At 40.9% G+C, this 22162-nt stretch overlaps 1 protein-coding gene across 2 annotated transcripts in view; it reads right to left on the minus strand.

Annotated features, from left to right (window-relative positions):
• Positions 1–22162, minus strand: part of akap6 (A kinase (PRKA) anchor protein 6) — a 370946-nt gene that overhangs the window by 97498 nt on the left and 251286 nt on the right. For both annotated transcript variants that reach the window (XM_055640567.1, XM_055640568.1), the window contains one exon: positions 10620–10766. In XM_055640567.1, the coding sequence (XP_055496542.1) occupies positions 10620–10766 (147 nt within the window). The remainder of the gene's footprint in view (positions 1–10619; positions 10767–22162) is intronic.

Below are 22162 nucleotides of genomic sequence, written 5' to 3' on the forward strand. Positions count from 1 at the left end.
AGCCACAACCTAGACAGATTACTAGAGTAGAAAGAAAAAGGAATGATTTATATGGGCAGTATCGGGAAACCCCTAGCGAATAGGAAAATTCATCAGAGGGTGAGACAGTGATTGAAGATACCGAGATAGATTTTGACGTAACCGAAAGCTTACAAATTAAACAGGTATCCCATAAGCAATTACCAGTAAGGGAAGGAATAGGTAGAGCAGATTCGGCCAGTGCAGTGAGTATGAATAATCCCCGTGCCACGGATGTCCATATGCCGTGGAAGCCCCATGAAATAATGGCAGTACTAAACAGAATCTCTGATAGGAAGAAGGCACCTGCTTCCTTTATAGATTATCTAAGAACCACAATGCATGTATATCATGCAGATTCCCGGGATTTGTGGGAGACCATAAAACAGATAATAGACAATAGACAATAGATAATAGACAATAGACAATAGGTGCAGGAGTAGGCCATTCGGCCCTTCGAACCAGCACCGCCATTCAATGTGATCATGGCTGACCATCGCCAATCAGTACCCCGTTCATTCCTTCTCCCCATTTCCCCTGGCTCCGCTATCTTTAAGAGCCCTATCTAGCTCTCTCTTGAAAGTATCCAGAGAACTGGCCTCCACCGCCCTCTGAGGCAGAGAATTCCATAGACTCACAACTGTGTGAAAAAGTGTTTCCTCGTCTCCATTTAAAAAATATATAATAGGTGCAGGAGGGGGCCATTCGGCCCTTCGAGCCAGCACCGCCATTCACTGCGATCATGGCTGATCGTCCCCAATCAATAACCCGTGCCTGCCTTCTCCCCATATCCCTTGATTCCACTAACCTCTAGAGCTCTATCTAACTCTCTCTTAAATCCATCCAGTGATTTGGCCTCCACTGTCATCTGTGGCAGGGAATTCCACAAATTCACAACTCTCTGGGTGAAAACGTTTTTTCTCACCTCAGTCTTAAATGGCCTCCCCTTTATTCTAAGACTGTGGCCCCTGGTTCTGGACTCGCCCAACATTGGGAACATTTTTCCTGCATCTAGCTTGTCCAGTCCTTTTATAATTTTATATGTTTCTATAAGATCCCCCTCATCCTTCTAATTACTCCAGCTGAAAATACCAAATATCTGGTAGCCCAAGATCACCCAACTTATGAATGAAGCCTTGTCAAATGTAGTAATGAATGGCTGTGCAAGAGAAGAGGCTGTTTTAACGGCCCTTGCATAAACGTTTCAGAAACCAGGCGAGTTAAGTTGAGTTCTGGAAACAAAACCAGAGAAGGGAGCAGACGAATTTCTAGACCGTTTTTCAAAATTATATATGGACCAATCCGGTGATTTAGACTATCAGAATGGAGCAAGTTCCCCATAATATTGTGCTATATTGTTGAATTGTCTCCCCACTAAAGTAGCAAATTTAATTAAAACTGATAACAGGAACTGGTCTGAGAACTGACGACATACTAACTGGGGAGTTAGGTAAAGAATGCACAGACCCCTTAAGAACGGGCAGAAGACAGCAAAGGTAATGTAGCTCCCCAGAAACAGGAATCAACTAGCAGGAGGAACTGATACTGTCCTGCCCCTTTAAGAGAAAGGTCTTAGGATAGGACAGGTAGGCCAGCAGACAGAGAAAGCTGCTCCTCAGTATCCCTAGTAATTGAAACTACATCAGAAAAGAAGAGGAAGAAGACCTACCCTAGTGCCCAACTCTAATATCACCTAGCTATTGGAGAAAGAAAAGGAAGGAGATTAAAGGACACTCTAATCATCTTTAAAAGAAACAACACCAACAACATTTAACGACTATTGGGATAAACTCTTTAAGAATTGGATTTGAATAAAAAAGGAATTCCTCTGTGGTTTGGGGCACAATACTCACTTTGCGCCAACATTTCATTATGAGTAAATTAATTTAAAGAGGGCTTATGGGATGCAGTCTTAAAAAATTGTTAGAGGATTGACTGTTAATTTGGCATTCTTCTCTTGTCTCACCCAAAGGAGGATAGTCGAAGATAGGACTGGACTATTTAGTTACTATCAAGGAAGGGACAGACCCTAGCGGATATCAATTAAGACATACCCTGGAAACGTAAGGTGGTATTATAAAGTAATGAGGTAGACTGAAAATTTATGTTCCCCTCGGAAAGTCAATAATGACTATCCTGAAGAGTTACTTAGAGATAAAAATAACTAGTACAAGCGAGAATCCCTAGACTGAGAATGAAGCCAATATAGTAAAGAGTCAATGTAGTGAAGAGCCAACATAGTAAGGAGACATACATAAATAAGAAGAGGTACTGGAGGGGAGACTTAGTAAATTAGAGGGAGAAACTTGAATGGGCATGGGAATAGCTTAGCCGATGCATATTTGACCAATGGATTTGGATTGTTTAACACTTGATGGTAAATCGACTTCTATTATCAAGGCGGAAAGAAATTGTCCCTGGATTCGGCAGTCTTGATTGGATTAATGATGAAATTGACAGCATATAGAAATTGATTGTTTAAATTTGAACAGCTCGGAATTCCACAGGAATTGGAATGGAATTGTATTATCAGCTGCAATGCTGTGGAATGAGAAGGATGAGAGGGTCAGCTGAAATTTGAAATAGTAAATTGAAGGCTGAGACTGAATTTGGTTAAATTGGAACATTTATCATGGTTTGCTTTAAATTAGAGTCACGCCTGTAGGGAAATCTGAACTGAACCCAGCTGAAATTTATATGACCCGTCATCAGATATACATATTATAACATTGTGTGAGTATGAAGAAGGCTGATTAATGTTAATCCTAGGATAATAAAAAGTATATTAGGGAACAGAATAGCAATAGGGATACAGTGATCGAGTAGAATATAATAGGATCGAGTGAAATGGAATATGGAATTATAGTGAATGTATAGGAAAGCATGGGTGCATTCTGGTAACTTGCTTTGTCCCAAGTTTTTCAGGAATTTGAGGTTTAGGTTCGGCTATGGAAAGGGATGGAAGAATGGGCAGCAACACAGATGGAGGGAATTCGCACCTACGAAAACTCGGGAGGTGAAGACTCATCAGATGGATATTGTGAAGCTACGCCCATGAAAATTCGGGACACTTGACAAGATTCTGGGAAGAAACATCTGATAGATGGAAAATGTAATGGACACATTTATGTATATCTGGTTAGCTGATTATTGGACTATTTGGTTATCATTTATGATGGGTTATCATATATGATAAAAAGGAAGGAATGTTAATCCTGGCCAGATTGGAGAGGCTAGGACTTAATCAATCAATCAATCAATCAATCAATCAATCAATCAATCAATCAATCAATTGTATTTGTATAGCAACTCACGTTGACCAAAGTGCTGTACATCAGTGCAGGCACTAATGTGCTACATACAATGGTACACAGACCCAACAATACATACATAAACTGTTTACAGCGCCCTCTCAGAGGGCCTTAAAATGGGGGTAAAAGCTTCAGGGCTGCTGGGAGGTTTGGTCAATTTGGAATTGTTCTCTGCAGAACTGGGACAAGCTGCGGAGTAGTGACAGTTTGTCTAGAGCCTAGATACAAGCTGCAGGAAAAGAATAAGAACATCTGCAGATCCTGTCAATTAGGTGCAAAATGCACAGAATGGATTGGATGACTGCAAATCAGACATACACTTTGTAAATAATTGTAAATAATGTTGCAGTTCTACTTTGCCCAGTGTTGATTGGATAAGGTATTGAGCTTTGTCTGGGTTTCTTGCAGATAAGGGTAAATGTTGCTAAGTTTGCTTCCTTGAGAAGTCCTGTTTGAGTACAATGTATTAGCTGCTGTATTATTGGGTTAGGGAAATGTCTGTTATGTATGGGGTTAATCGATTTCTGTAATTGAATTGTTTAAGAGACCACCCCTATGTGGTTCGGCCCCTCAAGGTCCCAGCGTTCAGGACCTCAGACTGGAGCAGAGGTTTACCTTCCAACAGGACAACGACCCTAAACACACAGCCAAGACAATGCAGGAGTGGCTTTGTGACAAGTCTGTGAATGTCCTTGAGTGGCCCAGCCAGAGCCCGGATTTAAACCCGATTGAATATCTCTGTAGGGACCTGAAAATAGCTGTGCATCGATGCTCCCCATCCAACCCGACAGAGCTTGAGAGGGTCTGTAGAGAAGAATGGGAGAAATTACCCAAATACAGGTGTGCCAAGCTTGTAGCGTCATACCCAAGAAGACTTGAGGCTGTAATCGTTGCCAAAGGTGCGTCAACAAAGTACTGAGTAAAGGGTCTGAATACTTATGTAAATATGATATTTCAGTTATTTATTTTTTATTTTCTAAACACCTGTTTTCGCTTTTTTATTATGGGGTATTGTGTGTAGATTGATGGTAAAAAAATGAATTTAATCCATTTGAGAATAAGGTAGTAACGTAACAAAATGTGGAAAAGGTGAAGGGGTCTGAATACTTTCTGAATGTACTGTATATGGAAAATTGACTTAATGGAAGGAAGCAGATGGTGAGAGGTTGTTTTTGGACTGGAGGCCTGAGACTAGTGGTGTGTCTCAGGGTTCACTGTTGGACTCATTGCTGTGTGGTTTGTATCAATGATTTGGATGAGAATGTAGAGGGCATGATTGGTAAGCTTGCAGATGACACTAAAATGGTTGGTATCATAGATAACAAAGATGGTTATCCTGCTGTAATTCAAAAATTACAGCAGGACCCTGATCAGTGAGGAATGGTAAATGTAGTTTAATGCAGATAAGTGTGAGGTATTGCATATTGGGAAGTCAAACAATGGCTAGACATTCACAGTGAATGCAGAGCCCTGAGGAATGTTGTACTGCAGAGGGATCTAGGAGGCTTTCGGTATATTGGTCTTCATCAGTCAGGGTATTGAGTATATATGTTATTTTACAGTTATACAACATGTTGGTGAGGCTACATATAAAGCATTGTGTTCAGTTTAGTTCACCCTGTTGTAGTTTAGTTTAGTTTAGAGATACAGCGTGGAACCAGGCCCTTTGGCTCACTTAGTCTGTGCTGACCAGTAATCCCCCTCAGACTTACACTATCATACACACACTAGGGACAATTTACAATTATGTCAAGCCAATTAACCTACAAACCTGTACACTTTAGTGTGGGAGGAAACCGGAGATCCCGGGGAAAACCCACGCAGGTTACGGGGAGAATGTACAAACTCTGTACAGACAGCACCCATAGTCAGGATCGAAGCCGGGACTCTGGCGCTGTAAGGCAGCAACTCTACTGCTGCACCACTGTACCGCCCACTGAATGATGTTGTAAATTGCAGAGAAGATTTACGAGGATGTTGTCAGGGCTCGAGAGCCTGAGCTCTAGGGAGAAGTTAGGAAGGCTAGGACTTTATTCCTTGGAGGACAGGAGGATGAGGGGTGATCTTCTGGAGGTGTACAATATCATGAGGAGAATTAATAGAGTGAATGCACAAAGTATTTTGCTCAACGTGGGGGAATCAAGAATCAGGGGACATAGGTTTATGGTGAGGGGGGCAAGGTAAGAACCTATGGGGCAACTTTTTCATTCAGAGTATGGTGGATATATGCAACAAGCTGGTGGAGGAGGTATTTGAGGTAGGTACTATAACAACATATTGGTCAGGTACAAGGATAGAAAAGATTTAGAGGGATAAGTGCTGAATGCGAGCGGATGGGACAAGTGTAGATGGGTCATCTTGGTCGGTGTGGGTAGGTTGGGCCGAAGGGCCTCCTTCCGTGCTGTATGACTCTGTGACTTAGCAGCTGGAGAGCAGTTATCTAACAATGATCATAATATAATTTGAACATGAAGATTCATGTTCAAGAACACGAGGGAGTTAGATGTGGCCCTGGTGGCTAAATGGATCAGGGGGTATGGAGAGAAGGCAGGTACAGGATACTGAGTTGGATGATCAGCCATCATCATATTGAATGGCGATGCAGGCTCGAAGGGCCGAATGGCCTACTCCTGCACCTATTTTCTATGTTTATGTTTTCTATTCAAGATTCAATTTAATTGTCACGTACCAATTAAGGTACAGTGAAATTTGAGAATTGGGGTAAATCAGCTAACAAAGACGAAATCTATGATAAACTGGAGTTAGATGCTACTGCTTCTGATAGTCCATTCAGTTCCGAAACTCAGCAACTCCAATGGTAGACTGGTAACTCCCTGCAGATAGGGGTCATGTCTGTCCATCAGCTTTACACCAGGGAGTGATAACGCACAAATAGTGACCCGATTTATTTTAATTGGGTTACTGACCCTCGTGAAAAAGCAATGTGCTCAAATTCATTTTAGTTTAACATTTTCAATGATGTATTAAAAAGTTAATGCTTTTAACAAAAAAAATTATCATTATTGTATTTAATTAAATCTACTTGGGTAGATTTTTTAAGTGTGACTAAGCATCAAATTTAAAAATAGTGAACAAGCCTATGAACAGAAGGATGCAGGATGATTCAAATCAATATTAAGTTTGGGAAAGAGAAAATATCTTAAGAGTCCAGGTTTTGGTAATGCTGCAGTTTATAAGACCAGGAGAACGCTGAACGCATCAAACTTCTTAGAATTGCTGATAGGTAGAGTGGATTATATGTGGGAAATGTCCAGAAAAAAACAACTTTGTGCTGGACTTGTGTCTACCCCAAGGGGCAAATAAATCAGCCAAAATTGGAAATAGAGGTTGGTGATAACATAAAAAGAAAAGCACATGGAAAAGAGCAAAGGATTGGGAGATCAAGTGCAAGGATTGATGAAAAAACAGCAAACAAAGACAATAAAAGAACTACAAAAAGGAAAATGAATCATAATTCTTTAAACATCAAAATTAATTCAAAGCGTTTAGACAATTATGTTAAAAGAGAAAGATAGCTAAAGGTAATGTGAGCCCTTTGAAAACAGTTGCAAATAGTTTGACAAATCAAAATAAGGAAATGACAGACATTAAACATTAGAAATATAACTGCATTAGAAATATGGCCCCTGAAAAGGGCATGTTACCCTTCAGGCCTGCATTGCCATTCAATAGACCATAGTTATTCTATCAACTCAATTTTTCTGCTCTGTTCACATATGGCTTGCCCAAACTCATGAATTTAATTTATGACGGGTTAACATAGAACATGGAACATCGAACAGTACACCACAGGAACGGGCCTAGAATTCCCTGGATTGCTTAATAAAGGAAACAACATTAGCGATTCTCCAGTCCTCTGGAACCTTGTCTGTGGCTAAAGAAGGTACAAAGATCTTCATCAGGATTCCTGAAAAATTCTCTCTTGTCTCTGAATAATCTGGGATAAATCCCATCAGGTCAAGGTGATTTATCCACCTTAATCCTCTTCAAGAGACCCAATTGCTCCTTCATCTTAATCTCAAACTGCCCTTGGATGTTAGCATTCTCCACACTGATGTCACTGTCCTTCTCCTTGGTGAAAACACATGCAAAGTACTTGTGTAGTATCTTGCCAACATTCCGAGACTCCAAGCACAAACTTCCTCTATCCTTGAGTGGTCCTACCTTCTCCCTGGTTATCCTCTTGTTTTTAATATAGTCAGTCAAACTATAGTGTGAAAACAGGCTCTTCAGCCCAATTTGTCCACGCTGAACAACATGCCCCATCTACTCTAGTCCCACCTGCCTACATTTAGCCCATATTCCTCGAAACCTATCCTACCCATGTATCTGTCCAAATCTTTCTTAAACATTGTGATAGTACCTGCCTTAACTACCTCCTTCGGCAGCTCATTCCATAACTTTTGTCCGAGAATCATACAACATGGAAACAGGCTCTTCAATTAAGTTTGCTCACACTGGCCATCATGCCCCATCTATACTAGTCGCAAGGGCCTTTAAAAAAGTTTAAAAATTTGCCCTTCGGTTCCTATTAAATCTTTCCACCAGCAACATCTTTGTAAATCTTTTCTACACCATTTCCAATAACATCTTTCCTTTAACAGGGTAACCAAAATTGAACACAGTATTCTAAATGTGGCCTCACCAATGACTTGTATAATGACCTTCCAACTTCTATACTCAATACTCTCAATTGATGAAGGCCAATGTGCTGAAAGCCTTCTTGACCACCCCATCTACTTATGGCGCCACTTTCAAGGAACTATGTACCTGCACTCGTAGATCCCTTGGGTAATGGTAAACTCTATTAACCATTCCTCAGCTCATCTGCCCAACCGATCAAGATCCTGCTGCAATTTTTGACATCCATCTTCACTATCTAGAATACCACCCACTTTAGTGTCATCTGCAAACTCACTAATCATACGTTGTATGTTCTCATCCAAATCATTGATAGCTCAAAATACAACCTCCCACCATCATTATCTGCCTCCTTCCATCCAGCCAATTTTTTGACCAGTCAGCCAGCTCTCCTTGGATCCCATGCGAGCTAACTTTCCAGAGCAGCCTTCTACCATGCAGAACCTTGTCAAATGCTTTGGTGTAATCCATATATACAACCAGAGCCTCAATCTCATGGGTCATTCGCTTGCATCCTCTTTTCTTTTGATTTAACTTTACAGAACTAAAAAAGGATGATAGGGATCGAATGAAAATTTGGGGAAAGGTATTTGCCTGACTTTCCAACTTCCACACAAACAGAACATTGAGTTAGGGTTAGGGAGTTCTGTGAGGGACAGCAATCCTCCACAAATGTATAGTGATTCTGCTTGGAATTCTGCCCAGTGAACCTGCACAAGGTGCAGCTGGACCAATCATTTTAATGGGAAAAAAAAACTTTTGAGTGCACATTTATTTCCTTTTTTAAAAAGCAGTTGAACAAAAGAAAACTAGGGGCGGCACAGAGGCGCAGCGGTAGAGTTGCTGCCTTACAACGCTTGCAGCATTGGAGACCCAGGTTCGATCCCGACTACCGGTGCTGTCTGTATGGAGTTTGTACATTATCCCCGTGACCGCCTGGGTTTATTCCGAGATCTTTGGTTTCTTCCCACACTCCAAAGACGTACAGGTTTGTAAGTGAATTGGATTGGTATACGTATAAATTGTCCCTAGTGTGTGTAGGGTAGTGTTATTATGCGGGGATCGCTGGTCCGTGCAGACTCGGTGGGCTGAATGGCCTGTTTCCGCTGTTCCACCACTGCACCACCGTGTCGCCCTTTAATTAAAATTATTGTCAGCTTCCAAAGTTTGAGTTGGTATCATGATGGTGTAGAGGTTCACGCATTGTGTAAACACTCTGTTTAATAATTATGACCAGAAGCTCACGCGAGCATCAAGTTATTATTTTATTATGCACACCCTGGCCCAGGTGCTGACCTGTTTGCCGACCTGTTTGCCAATTCCCATGAAATTGGCTGCCACCAGTGCCGTTGTTGCCTGGATGTAAGGATGAGCTAAACCGTGAACCATGCCGAAAATCCAGCGGCGCCAGGCTGCCCGGTAGACACGTCGCAAAGGACCGTGGTGTCAGCGGGCCCGAATCGCACATCCTCCAACAACAGGCCTGAGATGGAGGTGCGGTAGGTGAGCATCTCCTCATCCTCTCGCTGGGTGGCTGCCACGGCCATGTAGTCAACACCTGAGGCCAGAACGTGGATGGCATTGATGGCAGTGCGAGACAACGCATCTGCGACATGGTTGCTCTTGCCTGCGATGTGCTGGACGTAAGTTGTGAACTCGGAGATGTAGGCCAAGTGGCGCTGCTGCCGGGATGACCAGGGATCAGACACCCTGGCAAAGGCAAATGTGAGTGGCTTGTGGTCGGTGAAATCTGTGAAATCCCTCCCCTCGAGGAAGTAGCAGAAATGCCGGATGGCCAGGTAGAGCACGAGGAGCTCCTAGTCGAAAGCGCTATATTTCTGCTCGGGGCAGAAAAGCAAATCAGGTGACGACTGAAAAAAGAGAGGGGCTGCCAGCTTCCATCAATCAGTTGCTCCAGCACTCCGCCCATGACTGTGCCAGATGCGTCAACTGTGAGAGCTGTTGGCGCGCTGGCCCACGGATGTATTCAGCAGTGAACTGGTGAATGTGGAACTGGGCTTCAGCCTGTTCAAACTACACGTGGGGCTGTGATGTCCAGAAAGTGAGCAGTTTGATCGAAACTGCATTCTGCTGGTCTGGGTTGTCAGCTGCAAACAGGATAAAATCCAAAATAGGCCATTTTGGATCATTGGCATCACCATTGTAGAGGTCCACGCATTGTGTAAACACTCTGTTTAATAATGAACTGATACAGCCCCGTCGCTTACGCGCGCATCAAGTTATTATTTTACTACTACTGTGCCGTCCCTCGTGAGCATACCCGAGTTCCCCTCCAACTGCCAATCCTTCAAATTCCAACTGCCAGATGGCCCGCCCCCTGACCGCGTGATTGGTTGGCCCAGATCACGCCCGGCCCATGTGAGAGTTTGAGCCTGACTAACGACGGTTCGATACCAAAATGGCTCAGGCCACTACAACTGCCTGTTTACACAATGTGCAAAATGTAACATTTTGAGAGCCATGTTTAATCCTTTTCCAACCGCTGTGAAAGAAAAATTAAAAAATAAAATGGCCATTTCATTGAAGAAATGAAGTTGGGAATCTTTAATGTATATGTATCAACAGTATTAAAATGAAAATCTATTGTAATGATTAAAAAGCACACACCTCCAACAGATGCCATTTGTCTTTAATTCCCTCTACTTTTTCAAGGATATCACAGGATAATGAGATACCAGCTCGTCTTAGCGATTCCACCTTCTTCAGTAAATGTATTTTCTTTGGAAGCCACATAGACAGTTCTGTGTTGTAGCCCTGTAAAGCAAAAACAAAACTAGCTTTGGATTTTCATTTAAACTGCACAATTTTAAATCACACATAAACTGGCACACAAACCGCAAATAATTAATTTGTAAGCTCAGACAAACTTAGACTAACTTTTATTTGTTGAAAAAATGAACCAGCCTAACATGCAGCAAAGTATTTCAAAAACTATGAATACTTTGGGAAAGCTGGGAAATATGAAGGGCGAACTGTCAAAGTAAATATTTATACAATTTCCATCAACAGCAAATATTTTAGGCATTCTTCTGACATTTTAGAAAAAGCTAGGCATGCTTAAATTTACAGTGTATTGGAGTAAATGTTCATAAGTTCATGTCATAGGAGCAGAAGTAGGACTTTCGGCCTCTCAAATCTACTCCGCCATGGCTGATCTATCTTTCCCTCTCATCCCCATTCTACTGCCTTCTCTCCATAACCCTTGACACCCTTACTAATCAAGAATCTGTCAATTTCTGCCTTAAAAATACCCAAATGACTTGGCCTCTACAACCATCTGTGGCAATGAATTCAACAGTTTCACCACGCTCTGACGTTCCTCCTCATCTCCTTTCAAAAGGTATGTCCTTTTATTCTGAGGATATGACACTGTCCCACTATTGGGAATATTCTCCGCACATCCACTCTATCCAGGCCTTTCCCTTACTTTCGGTAAGTTCCAATGAGGTCCCCCTCATCTTTCTAAACTCCAGCGAGTACAGGCCCAGTCCCGTCAAATGGTCATCAAATGTTAACCCAATCATTCCTCGGATCATTCTCGTAAACGTCCACTGGATCCTCTCTAACACCAGCACATCCTTCCTCAGGCATAGGGCACAAAACTGCTTACATTACTACAAATGTGGTTTGGCCAGTGTCTTATAAAGCCTCAACATTATATCCTTGTTTTTATATTCTAGTCCTCTCAAAATAAATGCTAACATTGTATTTACCTTCCTTACTATCAATTCAACTAGCAATTGAATTGCCGTCAAGCACGCCCAAGTCCCATTGCACCTCTGATTTCGGAGTCCTCTCCCCATTTCGAAAATAGTCTTCGCCTTTATTTCTACTATCAAAATGCATGACTGCATAATTTTCTATGCTCTCCATGCTTTCTATGCAGTATACTCTCCCAGCCTAACCTAGTCCTTCTGCAGTCTCTCCCTCAATTCCCTCATCCAAATCATTGATATACAACGTGAAGTGGTCCCAGCACCGCCCCTTGTGGAACACAGCTGGTCACTGGCAGCCAACCAGAAAAAAGCCCTCTTTATTTCCACTCTTTGTCTTCTGCCATTCAGCCAACTTTCTATATCTGCAGGTCCATGCTATCCATGCATTGCTCAAATACCATATTCTTATGTTCACTACATGACAACGCCGAGAAAATTTTAGGCAGCATCATCAGTTGCTCTATTTGGCTTTCTATGACCCAACAGAAGTCTTTGACTCCATCAATCAAGAGGGACTGAGGAATACCCTTTTCGGAGTTTGGCTGCCCGCAGATATTTGTCTCCATTTCATATCAGCTCCACAACAATGTGTAGCAATGGTATCAACTAATGAGTCTACAACAGAAACAATTTAATTGAAAACCAGGAACAATATACAGAAGCCAATTAATCTACAAACCTGCACGTCTTTGGAATATGGGAGGAAACCATAGCACCCAAAGAAAACCCACACTGTCACAGACTCCATAGAGACAGCACCCGTAGTCTGGATTGAATCAGGGTCTCTGGCACTGTAAGCCAAAAACTCTACCGCTGCTCTATTGTGCTGCCCTTTGATTAATGATGAACTCGAGATTCAATGTATTGACTGCACACAGAAGAAATTTACAAAGATAATACAAGGATGAGAGTCTTAACTGACAAAGCGAAACTAGTAAAACATTAGAATAAATGAGGGAATGATAGCCTTCCAGAGAAGTGAAGGGGTTTCAATATAATCAATGGGGAGAAACTATTTTCACCAACTGGAGGGCACATCATTAAAGTAATCACTGAGAGAAGACAAGGAACAGTTTGATTTCCTTCATCTAAAGATTGAAAATAGAATGTTCTAACAGAAACAACCGTGGAAATAGATTCAGTAATTGCTTTTTATATGGAAGTGACAGACAAAAAAACGAACATAAAAAGATACGGATAAAAATGGGGGAATGCAATCAAGTGGATAGCTTCTTCAGAGAACATGCACAGATCCCATGGATTGACTGGCTTCCTCCTGTGCTGCAAAATTCCATAGTATGAGAATCTGAATAGACATTCATGGGAGTTTATTCCATTTTTCACAGCGACCATTTTCTGATGTGAGAAGTATGATTTGATACGTGCTAACTATGTAGTAGGCATGAATCAAGCGGCGGGTGTTGGTGCTTTATGTCATTCACAAGTAATGTCTGGTTCATGACCACTCATACTGAAAAAACATTTGGGATGGTATTGAGAACCTTGAAGACATGCCTTGGGAGCACATAGAGACCCTACTTAAGCAATGGAAAGAGAACACCATCCCACAAAATACCCAATGTTTGTAGTACAATTATTTCTTGAGGTGGGTAGGATGGGTAGAACCAGTCATCATTCCCTTGGTATCCAGCAGATAGGTGGATACCAAGATTGGCCAATGATCTAGTTTGTATGCATTACCAAAAACTCCACTTTCTATGTGCCGTACATCTCACCACGGACATACTAAAAGAAGGAAACATGCTATATTTTGATCGCCTAGTAAATCTAGGTACCTAGGTTTACATGAGATAGTGTGGTATATTATAAAGTCAAATTCTTCACCTATTCTAATTGCAGAACTAGAAATACACTTATGGTTTGTAGACTCGGCTCTCTGTTGAAAGGGAATTATGTTCTTAAATGTTTTTATGAAACATCTTGATTTTTCATTATTTGGCTCAATTTTAACCTTATTTCTCTCTCATAGCATGCCACAGATATTTGCTGAAAGATTGCGTATGTGATCTAACTCAAGAATGAAAAGATCTTTAATTGGTAGCCAAGAACCATAGATCAGACTGGACAATTCAATCCTCTTATCTATATGGTTCTTTGCTCACAGAGATCATGTGAGGTTGGTTCCAGATTGCTCTCCACTCTTAGGTTGCCTATCCTATGACATTGGAGCTCATTAAGAGACCTAATGAGAACAAGGATTACAGGGTGGATGAGAAAACTGACCAAAGCACAGTGATTATGTGAATGCATGCAGCATTTGTGATAAGAGAGGTAAGATAATGGCACACAGATAAAAAAATGATTACAATATAATAGCCATCACAGGTTTAAGTGATCAGGATTTGTAATTAAATATTCCAGAAAATATCATATTTGGAAGATATGCAAAATAGAAAGGTAAAGCTGAGGTAGCCTCCTTATTAAAGATGGGAAAGGAAGTTGAGGGAAAGAATGTTTGCTCAGAAAATCACAAAATGTTAGTGGACTTAAGGGAAAAAAAAGTTGGCCAAACAGTATTGGAAATGTAGAAAATAGCATAAATCTGAATATTATGGATGCATGCAACAAAAGTCGTACAAAATTCATGGTGGATTTTAATCTAAAGAGAGACTACGCAAGCCAAATTAGCGTAAATGGTATGGAGGGTGAATTCATGGAGGTAAGAATTGTCTAGATCAGTGTGTTAAGAAACCAATGAGGGAACATTGTATTTTAGATCTTGTATTGTGTAATAAGAAATGATTCATTGATAATTCAATAGTTAAGGGACCTTGAGGGAACATTAATCACTAAATAATAGCATTTCATATAAAAATTAGAAGTAGTTGTTGAATCAGAAACCAGGGTCTTAAATCTGAATGAAGTGGGAAGGCAGATGGCATGGATTGTCTATAAGAGATTTAAAAGTTACTAGACCAAGTGGGGGGGGGGGGTGCTGCGGCTTCGCATGCACACTAACCACCCCCCACACACACAGGAGGGGGTGGAGGGGTAGAGGGGAGTGACAGGGGGAGTGACAGGGGGGGGTAGGGGAGACTGCTGGGTCCTGTCCCTTCAACGTGCGGAGAGGGGTATGGGGGGAGGGGTGGAAGGGGGAGAGAGGGATGGGGAGGAGGAGGGGGGGGGAGTGGAGGAGGGAGAGGGGGAGGAGATGGCGAGAGGGGGGTGATGAGGGAGGGGTGAGGAGAGAGGGGTGAGGAGAGAGGGGTGAGGAGAATAGGGAATGGGAGGAGAGAGGGGTGAGGGAGAGAGGGGTGAGGAGGAGAGAGGGGTGAGGAGGGAGGGGTGAGGAGGGAGGGGTGAGGAGGGAGGGAGCGGGAGGGGGGAGATGGGAGGGGGGAGGAGGGGAGGATTGGAGCGGAGAGAAGAGGAGGGGGAGAGTTGGGGGGGGGAGAGAGAAGAGGGGGAGAGATGTAGGGGGGGGAGAGAAGAGGAGGGGATAGAAGAGGGGAGGGGGAGGAGGAGGGGAGGGGGGAAGGGGGGGAGAGGGAGGGTGGAGAGAGATTGGAGGGGGAGAGGAGAGAGAGAGGAGGAGGGAAGAGAGAGGGGTGGATAGAGGAGGGGGGCAGGCAGGAGTGGGAGGGAGAGAGAGAGAGAGAATAGAGGGGAGAGAGAGAGAGAGTAGAGGGGAGGAGAGGGGGATGGAGAGAGAGGAGTGGGGAGGGAGTGAGGGGGAGGGAGGAGAGGGGGAGGGGGAGAGAAAAGGAGGGGGTAGGTGGAGGGGGAGAGAAGAGGAGGTGGAGGGGGAGGTGGAGGGGGAGAGGTGGAGGGGAAGAGAAGAAGAGGTGGCGGGGGGGGGGGGAGAAGAGGAGGGGATGGAGGAGGGGGGGGGTGGAGAGGGGAGTGTGGATGGGGGGGGTAGGATAGGAGGGGTAGATGTGGAGGGGGGAGAGAAGAGGAGGGGGGATGGTGGAGGGGGGGAGAGGTGAGGGGGAGAGGTGGAGGGGGAGAGGTGGAGGGGGAGAGGTGGAGGGGGAGAGAGAAGAGGGAGGGGGGGGATGGTGGAGGGGGGAGGAGGGGATGAAGGGGAGGGGATGGAGGAGAGGGGAGGGGGAGGATAAGAGGGGGGTGGAGGGGGAGTGGAGAGGGAGGGGGGGGTAGAGAGGGGGGGGGTAGGACAACTTGCTCTATTTGATTGTGCACGCCAGGTTGATTACATTCGTGAGAACACGTAAAGGTTGCAATCTCTCAACCCTGTCCCATTGTGATACCATATGTAAATGAGATCCATTGTGATTGGACATCTGTGAGATGGCACTGTGACTCATGCAGCAGTTTGGTTTTAGTGGGACCACGTGAAGGTTCCAATCTCCCACACCTGTCCCATTGTGATGTCATATATGTAAATGAGATCTATTGTGATTGGATCTGTGAGGTGGCACTGTGACTCATGCAACAGTTTGATTAAAAAAAAATTGATGTTTTGTAAACAATTGTATTCAAAATCTGGGGTCAGGCCCTCTCTTCTGATTCTTACTCAGTTCAGAAGAATGAGACTTGATCTCATTGAAACATATAGAATTCATTTTAGGTTTAACAGGACAGATGCAGAGATGATGATTCTAGAACCAGGGATTACAATCACATTGGTGGGACTGTCATATGCTGAGAGAATGGAGTGACTGGGCTTGTATACTTGAATTTAGAAGGATGAGATGGGATCTTATTGAAACATATAAGATTATTAAGGGTTTGGACAAGCTAGAGGCAGGAAACATGTTCCTGATTTTGGGGGAGTCCAGAACCAGGACCCACAGTTTAAGAATAAGGGGTAAGGCACTTAGAACGGAAATGAGGAAACACTTTTTCACACAGAGAGTTGTGAGTCTGTGGAATTCTCTACCTCAAGGGCAGTGGAGGCCAGTTCTCTGGATACTTTTAAGAGAGAGCTTGATAGGGCTCTTAAAGATAGCGGAGTCAGGGGATATGGGGAGAAGGCAGGAACGGGGGGGTACTGAGTGTGGATGATCAGCCATGATCACATTGAATGGCGGTGCTGGCTCAAAGGGCCGAATAGCCTACTTCTGCACCTATTGTCTATTGTCTATTGTCTAAAGAAGGGGTCAACCATGCAGAACCGATGAGAAGACATTTCTTCAATCAGGAGACAAATTTTAGTAATTCTCAACTCATGGCCCTCTCTGCTGAGGGCCGTGGAGTTAATCGCTTCATAGATTGAAGGCAGAGATTGATAAATATTTAAATATCAAGGGATTCAAAGTGTAGACATGGAGAAACAAGGAACTGCACATGTTGATTTACAAAATAAAAAGGCACAAAGTACTGGAGGGTCAGCCAGCATCTTTGGAGAATATGAATATGTGATGTTTCAGACAGGACTCTTCAAGGTTAGGCATTATTGGTGAAAAGTGATGCCAAGGTTAAAGATCAACCATGACCTCATTGAATGCAGAGCAGGTACAAGCGCTTTAATGGTCTATTCTTGCATTTAGTTCCTACATTCTTTTCAGCTTCTACTTTGACTATTATTACCATTCAAATGCCAGAAATATTGATTTCTTATCCTTCATCCTTACGTGGACTAAATGTGTTCACAGTATTAATGTTATTAAGAAACAGTCCTTAATTACTCCAGTGAGGTGTGTAACTGATTGGTAGAATACACATTTATGTCATGATGTATAATGATTGAACTAATTGAACAGCCATCACTAATCAGTTGTTAAGTAATTAGCTGTACTATCTTGGTCTCACACCTGTTATGTTTATAAATGACCAATGTGGCAACTGTGAAAGAGTGAATAGGTTGAAACTCCTAATTATGTAGATTCATAAATGCTACAGTTATGTCCACAATTATTCACCTGGACGGCTGTCAGGCACATTTTCCCCCCAAAGAAGACAACAAGCAATAGCCTGGGATTTCCCGTAAGGTAAACAAAAAGAAAACACGTGGAAAAATTATCACACTGAGGAATGTTGCTGCATTTCAGGCTTAACAGCACCATTGACAGATGGCATTTAGTAGGTCAATTGTCCTGCTGTCAAGCACAGTGTATTCAAATTAAGAAATTAAGGTAGCATGAGTAAGTTGATATGGTATATGTTTAATAATTACTAAATTAGTTAAACAACAAAAACTACTGAAAGTAGGCACTAGATAATTAAACACAAGGGAAAGTATTTGCAGTGTGTGTACAAAAGCAAATACGTTTCTGAAATATAAGCACTGAGAGGAATTTTTATATTATTCCTGATATAAGTTTCCTATAGCCCACTTGCAATAAATTACATAAACTATGGAGTATATTTCAGGCACTTCAGTTCATTTGAACGAGGAAAAATAGTTTTTATTTGCATTTGATCATTTATCCAATTGTTTCCAGCCTGATTGAAAATTCGCTGCACAAAGTTAAGGCTGTTTTACACATTCACACTTGTAATAAAACATGGATAAAATTATTCTAACACACAGAATCTTTATTTTCAAATGTTGTGAATGTAATTAACACACCACCTCCTTCTCCTTGGGCTAAATGCATGCCTTTGTACAGCAATTTTGTTGAAAATTGCACCAGGCAAAGCTGGAGAATCAGACAAAGCCTTGAAACACTGTTAATTGTCACCATGGTGATCAGAAGAATAAGCCATTTTCAAACTCGTGCAGATTTGAGTATTTCTAAGAGTCCTTCAATGTTAAAAGAATATGGTGTCTACCCATATTTCAGACAGAGAAGAAAACTATCACGGAGGTTTTCAGAAAGGGTCTGACCTGGAACATGTAAAAAAAAGGTCTACACATGTAAAATCTTTTTCCGTGAAAACTGCACGAGATGACTGAATGTTATGAAGCTATGTTAAGCAAGTCAAAAATATTATATATAAATATCTGATCTGCCAGGAAAAAGAATGCAGTCATTTTATGTGAACTATGCCCTAAGGTTCCCAAAGAATTCAGCTGCTGTAATAAACTTCAGAGCAGGAGGATAAAGGACTATGATGGTATTCAAAGTAATGCATTAAAAGCACACATTGAAGCAAAAGTTCTTTCATAATTTCTTTGCTGGTCTGAAAGAAGGGTGATTTGATAGAATAAATATATAGTGAACCTATAGTTACCTAATGGTGGTTAAAAGAAAATATCTTGCAGGTTATTTAGTCAATTAAAATGTTGAGACCTGTAGTAAACTGTAAATTAATAACCTACATTTAAGTGATATTTTCTTCAATAATCACATTCTAAAATAAACATCTGTATTTCTATACAAAATCTATAAAAGTTAATAAATCTAGTTTATATTATTTACAATTTGGCTCCCATGGTAGCTTCATAGGAAAACCATGTTTGATGCCATTCAGTGACAAACAAAGACTTTTTGTCATGCCATTCAGGGTTCTATGTGCTGCAAAGAGACATGGAGCAGAGATTTGCTAATTTGATCAAGGCCATAGTGTTACTTTCTGCAGTCAATTTCTGGGCTTCGATGGCTGTTTACCAAAATTTAATAAGAAGTACTGTAAGTGGTGTTTCATCAACAACTATTATTACTGGATGTAGCTGGTTGCTGATGAAAGACCTACGGATACAAAATTATGAAATAACTTGAGTTTGTTTATTTAGAAAACAGAGAAACACATCCATGACTTCTGAATACAAGAACATCAGCACAAGATCCTAACACATTTTCTTTTGTATAGTAGTATAAAATAACTTGGTTCTGAATACATTTTTTCATGATCTTTGAAAAGATTAAAGAACTGCAATGTCATTTAAAATTGCTAGAACTCACCAAGCAAATTACATTTGAGGCTCTGAATCAGTTCTTTTTCTCCAAGCTGATTCCATTCACACGCATTGAAAATCAAATTACATAGCCCATGCATTGTTAATTGGACATAGATTGCATTATCATCATTATAAATCAAACTCCAAATATCAAAATGAATTGCAAATTCACTAATAGGAGATCATGAAGCAATCTTTTTTAAATATCTTCCATTAATAATTAAATTCAAATTATATTACTTTGAAATTCTCTTATGACGGCAGTCAGCTTATTCACTTTGACCCTGCGTCTAAACTACAGAAATGTTTCTACAAAGTTGTAGTTTTCCACTTAATTATTTAAAAAGATCTATAGATCTAATTCCTGGATGCATGAATTAACAATTAAAGTAATGATCAGATTTACCTGAAATACAAGCATCTTGAAGATATGAAATGCTGACAGTTAATAGAGCAACTTCTTTACCTACTGCAAATTAGGAAAGTACATTGATGACAAAGTCTTTAAAGCATGGTATATATAAAAGCACATATAAAAGTATTTAGAAAATGACACTAATTTGACAAATCAGGGGCACTTTAAGTGACTTTTGATAATATGGATTGCTGAAGAAAGCCAGGGTTATTTTACTTGTTGGAATTTTTCTCTGCGAGGATTGCATTATGATAGATTAATATTGCATTATAGCTATTTATCATTAGAAAAATTATTCTTGTTGATTAATGTTACAGAGCCAATAGTAAAATAGTTCAGATATTAGACTGGTGTTCCCACTGCTCTGGATTCATACAATGAAAAGAAGCAGTTGGAAAAAATAGCTGCAATCTTTTAATGCTGATGACCTCTGACAGGCTCACAGCTCTTCTATCTGGACGGAATTTGCATGGGGTCTGTGTGCACATGAACAATGTAACCTAAATGGTAGACAATCTTTATTCTAATGAAAATGGGTGTCAAGGTCAATGTAAAACTGCGATGATAAATGGAGTGCTACTAGGCATGAAAAGTCGCACATACAGCGTGCTGCTTTCACTTAATTGTTGCCTGAAACACATTGTGTTAATAAAACATAGAAAACACTTTATGCCAGTTAGTTTCACTTTAATGTGCTAACCTATTAGGAAAGGAACCTTATAGATAGATGACAGCATTTTTTTTCTGAGGAAGCTGATTTCATAAAATCCCATTTTCAACATTGCTAGATGGAAGAGAGTAGGTTTTGGATAGTAACAGGTTGCAGAAACTACATTCATAATCTGAGCAAATTTTGCAATTATGGTGCAGTTTCACTATTTCAATTTCAGTTTCTAATTTTAGTTCACCTGGAAATACAATTCCAAGTACCAATTACAGGACAAAATAGCTGTCATTAAAAATGGCTCGACTCTCCAATAACCTCTTTTATTCAGGAGGCTGCCCAGCAAGTGGTAATAAGGATCTGGAGGAGTGACAAGTTGAAAATATCATCTGTTGTTAATTTTCCTACAATTGGTTTATTAACCTTGATTTTTAGGGTGAATGAATAATTACAAATTGTAATGACTACGCGTGAAAGACAATGCTCTTATCTTAATTATCTGTATGTCAAAACAAATGTTACATTTGTGGGACTATTGTTTGAGCAGAAAATAATGAGTGCAATAGATGCAAAGATATGGGGGGGGGGGGGGGTTCATTCAGCAATGCAACAAGCCACAGATTGATAAAGACAATTAGTATGTCATTCGGTGCAGTGTGTAGGTGAAACACTTCTTGGAGAAAACCTTCAGACAGATAATAAAATGAATGGCGACTCCTTGCAAATTGAGGAAAATTTTTGAGCAATTGTATGAATGTCCTAAAAAATGGAGAATGTAGTGACATGGAGCAGTGATTAGTACTCATGATATTAGCAAGGATGGGATGGGAAGGGAAGAACTCAAATCAATTGCAAATTGCCTAGGAATGTAACTATGGTTAAATATGAGAATCAAAGGCAATAACAAATAAGCGTGTCTACAGGATAGAATGAACGCACCACCTTGGGCGGGCATCTGAATGAAAGTTGATCAACAACACATTGGCAAAAGAAAAAGAACAAATCACACCAGTAGGACAGAATCCAAAAAGAAAATCAAATTAAATCAGACATAACTAATCAAATTCTAGGAAGAATGGAATAATAGTAAAATTATCAGACATTAATTAATTGAAAAATGTGTCGTGTAAGTATTCAGAGAAAATATACATTGATAAACATTTTAATTAGAAACTGATATTTCTAAAGAGCTTTTCTATTTGATTTTGTTGAAGTTGAAATATTTACTTATGCACAATCCATATAGTAATTGTAATGTCATTTCACAGCATATAATAAGAATTTAGGGTCTGCACATCAGATAAAACAATTTGAATCCTGCCTTTAATTAACTTCATACGTTTTCACAATTTTAATATCAACAATATGATCCACAGATTTCGTAGCAACAAATGTCAAATGAGAGGTGCTTAATAAATTTCATAAATTTCACTTAATAAATGTCAACAACAAATACAAAAAAAATTGCCACTTCAAACCTTGAAAAATATTTATTTGATCATTAAGTGCAGGAAAATCTAGATACAGACTCATCTGTGTGTGATTTGTCTGGTCTGCAGCATTGACGTGGCCAAGAGGCAGACCTCA

This window comes from Leucoraja erinacea, chromosome 9 (assembly GCF_028641065.1).
Source record: "Leucoraja erinacea ecotype New England chromosome 9, Leri_hhj_1, whole genome shotgun sequence".
In the NCBI taxonomy this organism is placed as follows: domain Eukaryota; kingdom Metazoa; phylum Chordata; class Chondrichthyes; order Rajiformes; family Rajidae; genus Leucoraja; species Leucoraja erinaceus.